The 13,314-nt window shown below is 40.7% G+C and overlaps 2 protein-coding genes across 2 annotated transcripts; both read left to right on the forward strand.

Moving 5' to 3' along the window:
- The first annotated feature begins 667 nt into the window (after nucleotides 1–667).
- Nucleotides 668–5,309, forward strand: LOC145204605 (uncharacterized). The gene is made up of 3 exons (XM_080077195.1): nucleotides 668–2,493; nucleotides 3,346–4,116; nucleotides 4,867–5,309. Exons 2-3 carry the CDS (start codon nucleotides 3,378–3,380, stop codon nucleotides 5,307–5,309), a joined length of 1,182 nt encoding a protein of 393 aa, XP_079933321.1. The 5' UTR covers nucleotides 668–2,493; nucleotides 3,346–3,377.
- A 943-nt stretch (nucleotides 5,310–6,252) lies between these two features.
- Nucleotides 6,253–13,314, forward strand: LOC145204604 (uncharacterized). The gene is made up of 4 exons (XM_080077194.1): nucleotides 6,253–8,116; nucleotides 9,268–9,465; nucleotides 9,591–9,720; nucleotides 12,118–13,314. The coding sequence occupies exons 1-4, from the start codon at nucleotides 6,821–6,823 to the stop codon at nucleotides 12,405–12,407; spliced, it is 1,914 nt and encodes a 637-aa protein (XP_079933320.1). The 5' UTR covers nucleotides 6,253–6,820; the 3' UTR covers nucleotides 12,408–13,314.

Raw genomic sequence — 13,314 nt, forward strand, 5'->3', positions numbered from 1 at the left:
GCCACGCAAATTGGCCCAAGGCTTTGCGGCTTTTGTTGGACAGACTTTTTAAATTTGTCATTCCAGTCAGGGCAATGATATTACAAAAGTTTTCTCAATGAAGATTAACGCTTATTACAGAATTGCGTGTAAGTAAATATCATAAGGCGTCTTTTCCAGTGCGACGCAACGCATGAAAAACGACATTTATTGATTTTCAGTTTGCTCGTGGCGTTAAACAAAGAAAACCATCAACATTTCGAAACAATTAAAGGCCAACGCAAAGGCCAAAAATTTCAACGACCCTTTTCCAAAAGGAGGTTAATTATGTTAAGTGTTGATTTTACCTACGAAGTCATAAGGGCGACGTAATTTTGACGTCAGATTTATTATAGCGTCGGTGATTGTTACGTCACTACGCACACCGTTATGATGGGACAAACGGCGAATGTTCTATTTCCATAACGCAACAATCACCCGCTGCCCCCCAAAACAAAAATAATCGCGAAAAAGGGAAGTCTTATCGATTATGACGTAGGGGTCGCAACAAACGCTTTCCAAACGAAAGAGCGACCGCGAGAACACGCTGCGCGCGCTGAGCATTGTGACGTTGTTGCCTTCTTCTCGTACGCCGAACGTCATATAAATACGCCGAGGTCCAATGCTGTCTGCGTCAGTGCGTCAACGGGAACGTAACCAACGTGGTTTCGAGGTCAGGAACGCCCGCTACGTTATTGCGGCATGGTGACTGCGTTGAAAGATTACGATAACAGACTCAAGGTTAAAGATAGCAGGTGTAAGTTTGGTTCGGTGCGCCTGTGTGTGGGTGCAGAATAGAACAAGGTGTGGTGTAATTTAGATAAGTTGATTTTTTCTTACAAAAAGTGTGGGTCTGTTTTAATTTTCCGTCGAGCAAGCGAAAGGAAATCTTCATAAAACTAGAAAGTTGGGTACTAACGGTGGCATTTTAAAATCTAACAGCAATTATGGTCGAAACCGGTCACTCGCTTAAAAAGTGCAAGACGTGTTTAAAACTAAATAATTGATTTTACAAATTACAATGAAAAAAAAATATAGCGATCTAAAACATTTTGGTTTATTGAAAAATATTATTTAACAACACGGAAAAATATTCCTACAGGGGAAATGGGATTTTATATGTCGGAAGCGTGGAACAATAATGTTTGCAAATATCGATCACAGGCCAAAGACAGCGCGTACGTATATGGGAGAAAACACTCTAGTCCATATGCGTCGCAAACGTGAAATAGAACGTAGGCTATTTTCGGATGCGTTCGGATATTTTCGCGCCCGAATTAGCTCGGTATTCGGCGGCTGCGATCAGCTTCGGCTATTTTCGGATGACTGCTGTCGGTAAACACAGGGCATCGAGGTAGAAATATTTAGTGACGGTGATCTATAACGGGAGTGCGTCCCGTTATGTGCTTAGAACACCGTAAACTGTAGACGCAATCGGGTAAAAATAAAGTGACGTTATTTCAACGTCGCGAAAACCATTTCACTTTCTGATTAAAAGCAACCGAAAACAATATTATTTTACTAACCGGATAATCACTATTCGAAAAACTTCCGATGACAAGAATACTGGATTTACATTTTCATGGAAAATTCAAAGCAATTAATTGGTTGTTTGTGACGTCTCTATGGCTTCGTTGTTTCGTCACATAAATGTCAATTGGTCATTGTTGGTGACGCGTGTGTCTAGAATATAATCTTGCACGTGGATTTAACTATTTTCGCAGCAATTGTGATCATTGACGCGTGGACGGCGGTGTGATGTCATAAATTGGTTTGTTGCGTAAGCAAGCAAATTTGCGGTAAGCTACATGAATAATTTTGACAAGGTCAGTCGCAAGCAAATTTTCAGGTCTTCCGGCCCGGCTTTAGGCATAAGCAGGCAGACAGCGAATAAAATCAAACTGTAAATTTGCCACTAAGTTGGCATTTGTTGTGTCCAGATGTATATTGACCAAGTGGTAGAAAAATGCTTGGTCAAATTTGGAAGAACAGTAAACAGCGTGACACTTCCAACTCTTAAAACAGCTTCCGAAACGAGCATCTTCCGTGTTATGTTCGCAATTTGCTTTCGGGAAGCTGCTTATATGTGTCGAACATTATATTTATCTCAAACATTTTTGGATAATTTCGAGCTAGAAGCAAGGCAACAGTATATTTAATTGTGATTTTCAGGAAAGTTTTGTACTAAGTTTTAAAACTATGTTAAAAGTTAAAGCCGACATTAGCTTGGTGCACGTTGACTAGTTGACTGGCTCGTTTGTATCAGTAGCCTTTGAATGGCATGTTTATTTGTAGCTGTTTTATTTTTAAATGTATGTTTTCTATGTTTTCAGCTTTGTAGTTGTGTAGAATAGAATGGGAACAAGCGGAAAGTCAATTTAAACTTGCCCATACATCTCGCCAACTATAGACTGAATTTAGACAAAATTGAGCCCCAACGGGATATCAATTCTCACAGTATACCTCAGAAACAAGGTAAATAATAAACATTGTTGTGTTATAATACGATTATAATGAAATAAACCTTGTATCAAGGCGGTTTAGTTGTGTAGCACAATGCAAAACGCAGCCATTTTGACATTGTAGACTGGACAGCTATTTCACATTTTATGTTATATACACTAATTATCACGTTTATAATTGTTTCATTTCACTATTTTTATTTGCCATGACACTTTACACATCATGTTACAAAACCATTGAAAATAATTTGCGATACGAATCAAAATTTGATTTTCTGTTTTTTGAGCTTATTGTTACATATTGACCCTAATTTTAAATGTTTAAAATCTATTTTTACAAAAGAACTAGTAAATTTGCATTTAACCCAAATTGCCCACGGCCACCATTTTGCACAGGCACCGAAATTTATGAGGACACTGGTTATTCCGATAAATCGATAATTTTGCGAGACAATGACAAATATGATAATAAAATGCAAGTTTATTCATCCAACCTGCATTTAAAAAAGAATTTTCCACGCCCAAAATATTCTAGTAAAACACAAGATTTTGGTTACACTGTATTTTGTTCAATAATCACAAAATTATAATTTTAGGGATTCAACCCGATATTATAAAAACGTATTTGGACAACTAGGGTTATTTTACACCTTTTTAGTGTTTATTGCTGTGTTCTAGCAGGCATAATAAATCGTGTAACTTTGGGTATTTCTGCATTCCATGCCATAATAATATTCAGAACCATTTCATCCACTTATTTGTAGCAATCTCACAGCACGCTAATATTGAGCACATCAAAATGTCAGTCGTAATTTTATTTACCCACCGTTGCATGTCATTAACCCCAACTCATTTCACCATTCAGTGCACGAACAAAGTACAACGATTGGCGAAGGAATGACCATGGATTGCGCAATCGTTGAATGTCACCCTGAAATAACTCAGTTCTACGGCTTTTCGTCGCCCCCAACCAGTTACCCCGCTGTTGTATCATCGCCTGAAGACAGCGACCTTTTCGGAACAAACCCAAGCTGGTCGCTAAGCGAAGCTGACAGCGTGGACAGGCTGCTGGAAGGCATCACCTCAGAACCGTCAGTAAACCTGCCTTGCTTGTCAGATGCATCGATTCAGGAATCGTTGAGCTTCTCACCACCGTCAACCCAGCCCGTTTCCACTTACCAAAGCCTGGATTCCACCTTCACAATGAACCAGCAATGCAGCCCTGTTATGGCGCCTCAAGTGTACGACCACGCATGCCCACAGAACGCCAACTGGCTCCTGGAGCATCAAGGCCCACCTTGCGACAGCTCTAGTTGTTCACCAGCAACCAGTGGAGGGCGCTCTGTCATGGATGCAACTTTGGATGAACTCCAGGGTCTTTACCAGTGTGATGAAATCCAGCCCAGCGAAATTGAGGCCGGAATCCAAAACTTTCAAGCCACAGAGTACGCACCGCCTCAAACCTTCTCATCGGGATTCGAACCCGCAACCGATGGATTATACGAAGAGCACGACTTGAATACAACCCAATGTTACAGCTACAACCAATCGCAACAGTGCAATTTTTCAGCTGTTGTGAAACAGGAACCGGGTACTTGCTTCGAACATGTGGGCTACAGAGAACAGCCTACTGCTGGTAAGAATGTTATGAATATATTTGGTTTTAAAATAACAAGGAAAACCGCAGATTTTACTAAAAATGACTTATTTTGAGTGTTTTGTTCTGATCAACCTGGTTTTACCATAACCCACTTTTTCTGGCGATTAGGTATTTGATTTACTTGGCCGAAATTGTCGCTAAAGAGAACAGATATGGTTTCAAACTATTTTTGTCGGCATAACTAGTGTTTATAGTTGACTGCAATGACTGACAAAGCAAATGAATTATCTGTTTATCGCTTGTCGATACCCTTGAACTTTAAACAGGGCAACGGTGGTTGAATTTGAAGAATTTGAAGTGTCCTGTTTTCTTTTAAAGCGCCTTACATTGAAAAACTATGTGTCCAATTTCTAACCTACTTTCTAAATTTCATAACTAATCACTATTTACAATGCTTCAAACCTTGGCAACACGAGCTTGTTGAAGCGTAAACCAAGTAGCATGGTAACGGATTTTATGTTTTACATCTAGAAACAAAATGCTAAAGCTAACTTTTTATACATACAGAACCTATTCGTTGCAATATTTAATGCTAAGGGCTGTTGCCATTGGGATCAAGCCTAAGATCTCTTATTAGACAGCCTTACAATTTTGACTGATATGCACTAGGGTGATAAAAAAAATAAGTTAATGCCTTGGTGCAAATTTTTTAGTTATAAGAGAAGCCTGCATTTGAATATAGTTACACGTTATGTACTTAACAATTTGTCTTGACAATTTTTATAGGCGACTACTGTCAGTTGATGAGCAATAACCCATCTCGCCGAAGATGCAGTCTTACTCCACAGCAAGCTCTTCCACACAGGAACTCATTTGGCCGCCAGATGTCACAAGAGACACCGTCGCCTACTCGCACCAAATTTACTCTTCAACAGCAACACTCCTTCTCCGACCCTTCGATCCCTGATTCCCTGCGTCCTGAGGCTCCTCCCTACAGCTCCCTTCCTCCAAGATACCCGACTTCTTCAAGCATAGCATCCGGACACGTTTATCCCTCGTGTTCGATGCCTCTTACTGTGAACCAACACCGAACTGACAACTTTGGAACTCAAGTCACTTACGTACCGAAGCAGCAAGCACTCTTGCCTCCGCAGACTTGCGTATTTGCTCCCACCTCTACCCCCTTCTTCAAGCAGAAGCCTGCATCCTTTTCACAGGTGTGTATTTGATATTAATTTTAATTACTATACCTTATTATTTACACTCTATTGAAATGCTTGCCGTTCTATGCATTATAAATGTAATCAATAGCGGATATATTTAAGCCCGCCATTTTAGTTTCTTAATCGCCACATTTATACACAATATCAAATTGACAAACGTGGTCGAAATGCGTAGTCTTTTAGTATGTGAAGATTCTTACATTACCATTTAACCGTTTGTTGGTTTGTATTTACAAATGCCAGCATAGAAATTGCGAGTCAATATGGCCATTCTGTTCAAAGCCTTTAAAGTTAAGGTCCAACCAATTTCAATAAAGGATTAATTAAGAAGCAAATGCTTCTGACTCAAAATCAGTAGACACTGAGTTGGTAGTTCGAGATATATATTCCACCTATTCAGGCGTCGTCAGTCTCTAAAAAACTGCAAACAAACGAATGCCTACTATTAGAGGGACAGATCGTGTGAATAGCAATTATGTCAACCAATTTCAATGAACACTTCGTATTATATAACCCGTATCGGATGCTTGCACGCTTAAGCTGGTATGATGCTGTATACATCACACAACACATCAGAAACAAAACTTAAAACACGCCATTGCATTAGCGAGAGTGAGATAGAGAGAGAGTGTGCAAGAGTGGGGCATGTTTGTGTGAACAACAATGCTCCCGTGATAGTGTTACTGGAACTGTTTACACCTTGCAAACCTGCTGCCCCGTCCACTTGTTATACTGGCCAAGCAACGTCTGTTCGCTGTCGCATTTTCGCTCCAAACCGCCTGAGGCGAACCGGTGATGGTGCCGGTCGCCACACTACTTTTCTGAAGTGAATTTTCTACTCTGATCGCTATCAAAAAGCGTTAGATCGAAAATAGGCGGAGTGCAGTCATGTTTTTTGACCTTATTGCAGAATATACTTACTGTACATCAGCTTTGGGAAATTGTGTGTGAAAATGGTTAGCGGCGGGAAAATGTGCTGCGAATTACCGCCATTTGTCCTTCCCGACGCCGTTACCGACACTCACGCCCTTTTTCTCCCCTATCATAATCGCCCAGTTAGTTGAACTGCTCAAGCGAACGTCGTATTAGTTGACAAAGGACAGCAGAGCACTAAAGTCGTCTGCCAAGTGAAGCAAAAGGACAATACAGACAAAAGACTTCAATTGCAGCTTTTTTAGACCTAGTGCTAGACTTCGTACAGTTTAATGAAGCATTAACTCATTCAAAGCCTACAATGTAGTTTATTGTGCAGTTTTAAGAAACTATGTTATATTTTGCCAGCACCATGCCCGTAGCAGAAGTAAATGAGATTTGTGCAAATGTGTTTAGATTTTTACACAATTTTGAAGTTTAAAGTTGAGGTTATTTTCTTTCTTTTGTCGAAGGCTCCCCCTTAAGGTTTGTGTGTTATCAAGTAGGAGGGCTAAACTCCGCAAACTTATAGGCGGGAAAAACATGCTGATAGCGCAAGAATTGAAACAATCAACCCGACTCACTTGCCTTGAGAACGCAGCAACATGAGCAGACTGGACTTTACGTTCCAGCTCAGTAACAGAGGGCCAGGGGGGTTATTAGGGACTTCCCCGCAGCCCCACGACGTCTTAGCAGCTTTGAGGGGTGCGCAAGATCTGCCGAGACTTTCTGAGTCGATCCTGGATGGTCAGGTCCTGGACACAGACCAAAGATCCTCATCGTCATCTTCACTCATCGGATTTGACGATGCTGACGTCACTGAGATGCATGAGACGCTGCTCGATAGGGGGCTTATCGCTCATCCGCTTAAAGAAAAGTTATACGAGCAGTCGTATGGGAGGAAGAGCCCGATAACAATTCACTCGCTCACTACTTCGGGCGGAGGGCTTAAGATATCGGGAAATATGGCTCCCTCCAACGGCTACACTCGCAAGTGGCATCGCAACGCTCAGGACGTCAGTCTTGCCGCCGTCCTCTCGCCTACTACGTCACAATGGCTCAATCCAGGTATGACGTCATTGCATAAGACGTCACCCGAGCCGCCTACGTCATCACCTAGTGACTTGGGTTTATTGGACGAAGAGCGAAATCAGTCTGGGACTTTTAATCGAAACTTAGGGGTCTACTCGGGGACGCCCCCTACTTCACCTATTGACTTGGTCGGGTTTCGAGTCCCCGAATCGCGCTTGAACGAAGACTTTGACTTTTTGTCGGAAATGAAGGCAAAACAAAAACCGATTGTTTCGCAACAACACAGTTGGTCGGAAAACACGCGGCGTCGATATTTGTCGTTTGACCCTGTCTTCAGTTCACCATTTGACCTTAACCCAAGGTCACGGAGCACGGTCCATGACCTTGACTACCCGAGTGGCGAGTCGACCCATAGCTTCAATGAAGATTCTGTAAAGTTTGAAACTGTGGAGCGATCAGCTACCGAAGCTTTGCACCCAGAATGCAAAATCCATCTTCTTAATCAGGACTTTAATGCATCCACCTCATCTACCTCACAAGGCATGCACTGTACGAGCAACTCTTCACGCCAAACTGACCTGCAATCGCCATCACTCCAGCTTCCAAACCTCTTTCAGCATCCTCAAAGCCATCAGCATATTCACCAGCACGAGAGCTCTGTGAGCAAACGCAGACGTGTTTCACTTCCAGTGGGTCAGCCGATTCAGATCAGCCACCATGGTTACCCACACCAGCACTTCAACGCACATCTAAATAATAACAACAACGGCGGCAACAAAATTGACGTAAAAATAGAGTATTTTTCACCTGACGATGTCCGGCTAAACCGGGTGAAATTCTCCCCGTCGCATCCTAGCCACCAGCACCAGGTATATTTCAAAGAGTGGTGGTAGTGGAAAGGAAAAAATAGTTACACTTAGATGCATTTTATAAAGATCTGAGCCAGTTTGTGGTTTCGAAAATCGTTAAGTCCATCAATTTAAAGTTCTAAATTTGATTGGTTGCAACCGAGTTCTCAAAATGTATTTAAACCGATAAAGATAATGGTAAAATGTCATAGTCGTGTATGCAGCATTTTCTATTGGTGGATCTCAACAAATTTGCGCGCTTCGTGATATTATTCCCCGCACGTTTAATGACCCCAAGCTAACTGAGTAAAGTCAGGTACTGCGTGCGCAAGGCGTAATATTTTTGGCAATGACCAACGTGCCAGACACGACATTGGGTGTAAATGTCACATAACAAACATACGTCACTGCTTGTAACAACCAACACCTGATGTTTTTTCCACATTAATAGGGAATGTCAGCAAGTACCAAGCACTCGCATTTAGGCAAGCAGCTGTTACAGTCGCTGAGAGAAACGGGCAAGCGAGTTTTGAAATGCTTGTAGTACCAAGAACCGAAGTGCCAGCCTTTAGCCGCGGGGCTTGAAACCGGGCTCCAACCATAGCGATCATTTTGCTCGTACTGTGCGCTAATCATACACGAAACACTCTGTCGTTGCGCCGCAAAGTAGCATCCAATGGCCGTATCGGCTTGGAACTGTCGGCGGTGTGTAATTCCATCAAAAGCTGTTGTTAAATGGCGCGACGAACGATCCCGGCCGTTTATTAAACGCGGATTGTTTTCGTGCGTGGCACCGCGATTGGACGATATAACACGTCGCTACGTCAACAAACAACCTTATGACGTAATAATATCGGATCTGGGTGTAACCAGTAAGATAGAGTTGGGGTTTGAATTCGACTAGCCTCATTTTTTTAATGCATATGGCTAATTGATTACTTGAAAACATTTTCGGCCATTTATCAACATATAATACTAGTTTGAAACTTATAGGTTTGCGTTAGGAACATGTGTCATCTTTTTATTTTAAATGAGCTACATTGTATATTTTGTAACCGGCACTTAATACAATTACAATTAACAAGTTTAGTTACCATAATACATTCTTTTGCATAATCAAAATGCTTTTTTCACAATTTTACATGCTAAATTATTTTTGTTTTAATTTGCAGGGTCGCTCCAAGACCTCCCTACCTACCCCAATTGTGGGCCCCAGCACTTCACATGCCCAAACTCACCCCTCAGTGTCACCCCTAAGCCAGGGTTCATACGGGGGCTTCGGGGAAGGCACCTGCGCAGTTTGCGGTGATAAAGCAAGATGGCAACATTATGGAGTTCTTGCTTGCGAGGGATGTAAAGGTTTTTTCAAGGTACGTTAAATTGCTCTCTTGACGCAAATTACAATGCAGGTGCAGCCACATCCGACTGTGATTTTTTGTGTGGGCGTGAAAAGGCGTGCAAAACCAGATTTTTATGTTTTTTTTGCTCTTTACAGCGTTCGGTCCAAAAGGACGCAAAATACGTCTGTCTCGGAAACAAGAACTGCCCGATCGACAAGAAAACCCGCACACATTGTCCGTACTGCAGATACCAGAAGTGCATCTCAGTTGGAATGATAAAAAACGGTGAGTTATGAAAAAAAACAATACAAAATTTTTAGCAATTTTTAAACAAATTAGATTTATTTATTTATTTTTCAAACAATACCAATTTTGTGTTTAACGTCAGAAAAAGTTTAAAACATTTTTTACGACTTACTGGACAAAGCTGACTCGCAAACCCGCTTAAACTTTGCAACATATTTCGAACAAATGCAATTTTATTATTTTAGGGTACACATGATAAAAATCTAAAAAGTAAATTGAATTAAAAATAAATTGTAACCGAAGTAGCCGTTTTTGGTAAACGGTTCCATGAATAAATGGCGGCATAGGAATGTGTATTGAATAAAGTAGGCTTCGCGATTTATATTGAGGAGAAATATTTCTTCTGGGTATTCGCCAGCTGATCTTTATCACGCTCCAATCGTTGTGATTATCGTAACTGTTACGCGGTTTGGTCTTTCCTGGGCGAGAAGCCCAAAGACTTGTGCTGCCAAAAAACACAAATTCCGTGTTCCAGTTTGACCTGTTTTGAAAATTCTATAAACGCGGCCGTTTTTGACACATAGAAATTCTATGTTAAAATGGAAGTGCTATTAAAATCGAATATTTGAGAATGAAAACATTAATATTGAAGTACTAAAGTCTGTTATTGCGTTTAATTTCTGTTTTTGATTACGAATAGTAAAATTTCTTTTAAACTGCTATGCTTTCTTACAACTGTGTGATATTTATACACTTAAATTCTCATAATTCATATATTCGGCAAATTGTTCATGTCTAATTTTGTACAAACTGACTTGTAACAGAATCAGCAATCAAAAATCTATTTTCAAGTTTTAATAGCACGTTTGGGTTTTCTCTAACATTCCATTTAAGCGATGTTGCGGTTTTTCTCATTTTACCAAATTCACACGAATTTCACGAAACGCCAATCGCTATAAAGTGACTTTCTTCACAAAAACGCAACATATGTCGGTTAAAAATAAACACAGCGATTTTTTTGCGGCGGTGAGATCGAATTTTACGCAAAGTGAGTCATCCGAAAGCGTTGTAGTCACGTACGATAAGCATGAACGCACACACGCAAGGTCAAAATCACTCATGCGATTCGCTGCGGAGAATGGCTCGATTGTGACGAAACAATGAAAGACGAATTCCGCGTCATTAAAGCGCCAAGTTCCAGTTTATAGTTCGTCCAAACTATGCTTGGTTTGGAATTACAGCGCCTTGCTTAAGGAGAAATGGCTTCCGCCTGAAAACTACAATTAGGTTCGGGAAACGCCGACTGGAAAATGAAAATGTGGCGGGCGCGATCTTTTTCAGGATAAAGATAAAATTATGGGGGATGTGAAAATACGTGGTGGAAAAAAAGTACGTTGGCGTTCATAAAAATTTTTCTGCCTGCGAAAACTGTTTTTTCTTTAATAGGGGAAATATAAATGTTTTATTTTGCACAAACATTTTCACACGGTTTCAATCTATTGTCATTTTATACACTTTGTTGTTAGTTAATTCCCACCCTTTGACAAAGCTTTAGCGATTTTTAGGGCCTTAAAACAGATGCAACCACAAGTACAGCTGGCGTTGACACGTTTACAGGCAACATATAACAAATCCAAGCATAGGGTTCAACAATACACCTTGCATCGCTGTGAAAATATTATCCTCACAGCAGAAATGTTACGCGGTGTTCGTGAGAAAGTTTTAGTGCTCCTAAAACCATTGACGCACCAGTAAAGTAGTAATCGTTGCAACGAACCGTAGCAAATTGGCAATAAACACGTATTTTCATGTCAGCGTGCAGCTGAAACGATTCTGTTCACAGGTTTGGAGTTTAGGGACCCAAGCAGTATAATACCTGCATGACCTGTTTTTGTTTGTGACGTTCATGCAACATTATGACGTGGCGGTCAATGTCATGACCTCAAGCGACGTAATGGGTTCACGCGAGTTCGTTTTCGTTTGTTCCCATAGACGGCAGCCAGCTTTGTTTATTTTACATCCTGATTGAACGCCAAATTATGAGATTAACCTATCACCTTTGTAATGTTTGGACTCGAAAATATGCGCGTCCTGTTTGCAAAGACCGGTTATCGATGCATGGCTACAAAATTTTGGGACACTTATGTTTAAGTGATACGACACAGAATTTTATTTACGGTTTTAAGCGCCCAAAACCCACCAATCATTGTTGTGCTAAGAAAATATTTTTTTAAACTCACAAATATTTATAAAAAAACAATTTGGTGTGTAAATACAAACCATAAATACATTTTCATATGCAATATATACAAACACTTGATTAAATTGCACAAAAATTATCACTAAAACAGACGATTAAATACTTGATTTATCTTTTTTGGTTTATGCAATATCTTTCCAATTGTTCTTTACTTAATTTTACTTTTTTCTTTCTAGTTGTTCGAATCGACCGACCACGAAAACCATCCAAGACCAAATCGTCGAATAAGCCATCAGTCAACCAAAGCAAGCCCAGTCCTATGATCCAACCCCTTCCCAGCACCACGTGTCCCCTGACCACCACATCAGCCAATCACAACGTCAACATCGCTCACGTGACCACACATGCGCGTATCCATGGTGACCAGCATCCACAACAACAGCAGCAGCAACCGCACCAAAACTTCACCGGTTTCGACCTTGCCGCGCACCAAAGCTCAAGCTCTATGCAAACATTCTTCCACTAGAGGGATTCGAGAGCGGACGATTTGATTGACAGGCGGGTTTTGCACACGGCACGCGCCCGGGTTATTTTTGGCGGGACGACATTTCGCAAACAAGCAATCCAAGTGTGATTGTCGTTTCCGGTGGCCCTTGTGCCCGATCTTGGTGACGTAACAATGGAAGGAAGCGCTTCGTGACGTAACAAAGGAGAAAGCCACGTCGCTTGCACATTAGGTGGCGCCATTCTTGCCAAAAACTAACTTTCACATTTTATCATTTCATCACCAGTTACTGCACAGTCCTGAGATTTCGTCAAAGTTTCAATTTTCGTTTATTTTTCTTCCCCGGTGTCCTGCACTTTATTTGCTGCCTTCTACGAAATTATCTTTGCCAAAATAGAAACAACGTAAATCCCTACTCCCAGGACAAAGTCCGGGTCATCAACATTCCGGAAGTATTGCCAAGTATAGATTGTTCCAAAATAATAGCATTGTTTACGTCATAAGGACCCAAGATACTTTTGCTGGCATTATTTTCTCTCGACAATTTACTGCCTATATTCTGTTGTAATTTTTCATTTCTCTCAAAAAAGCCTATTTTATGCTACGATTTTTTGCTCATGTTCGTATTATATTTGTTATTCTATTTTTTCTGTTGTCATTTACGAAAAAAAATTTAAGTTTCGTATGAAAGTATATGAAAGAAAAATTATATTTTTGCCCAAATTCGCTTCTATATATATGATATGTGTATTTTTTTGTTGCATCATACTTTTTAGTTTTGCGTAAAAACTTTCAATTTGGGAACCGTATTCTTTCACAAAACATGATTTTCTTTTTAAACTTGCCAGTGGCCAGGGCGTTATGCCTCACTGCCTTTCCGTAACACGTGCGTGCGCAGTCAAGCGAAATAAACAGTCGATGCATGAAA

The sequence above is a fragment of the Phallusia mammillata genome, chromosome 8 (assembly GCF_965637545.1).
Source record: "Phallusia mammillata chromosome 8, kaPhaMamm4.hap1.1, whole genome shotgun sequence".
In the NCBI taxonomy this organism is placed as follows: domain Eukaryota; kingdom Metazoa; phylum Chordata; class Ascidiacea; order Phlebobranchia; family Ascidiidae; genus Phallusia; species Phallusia mammillata.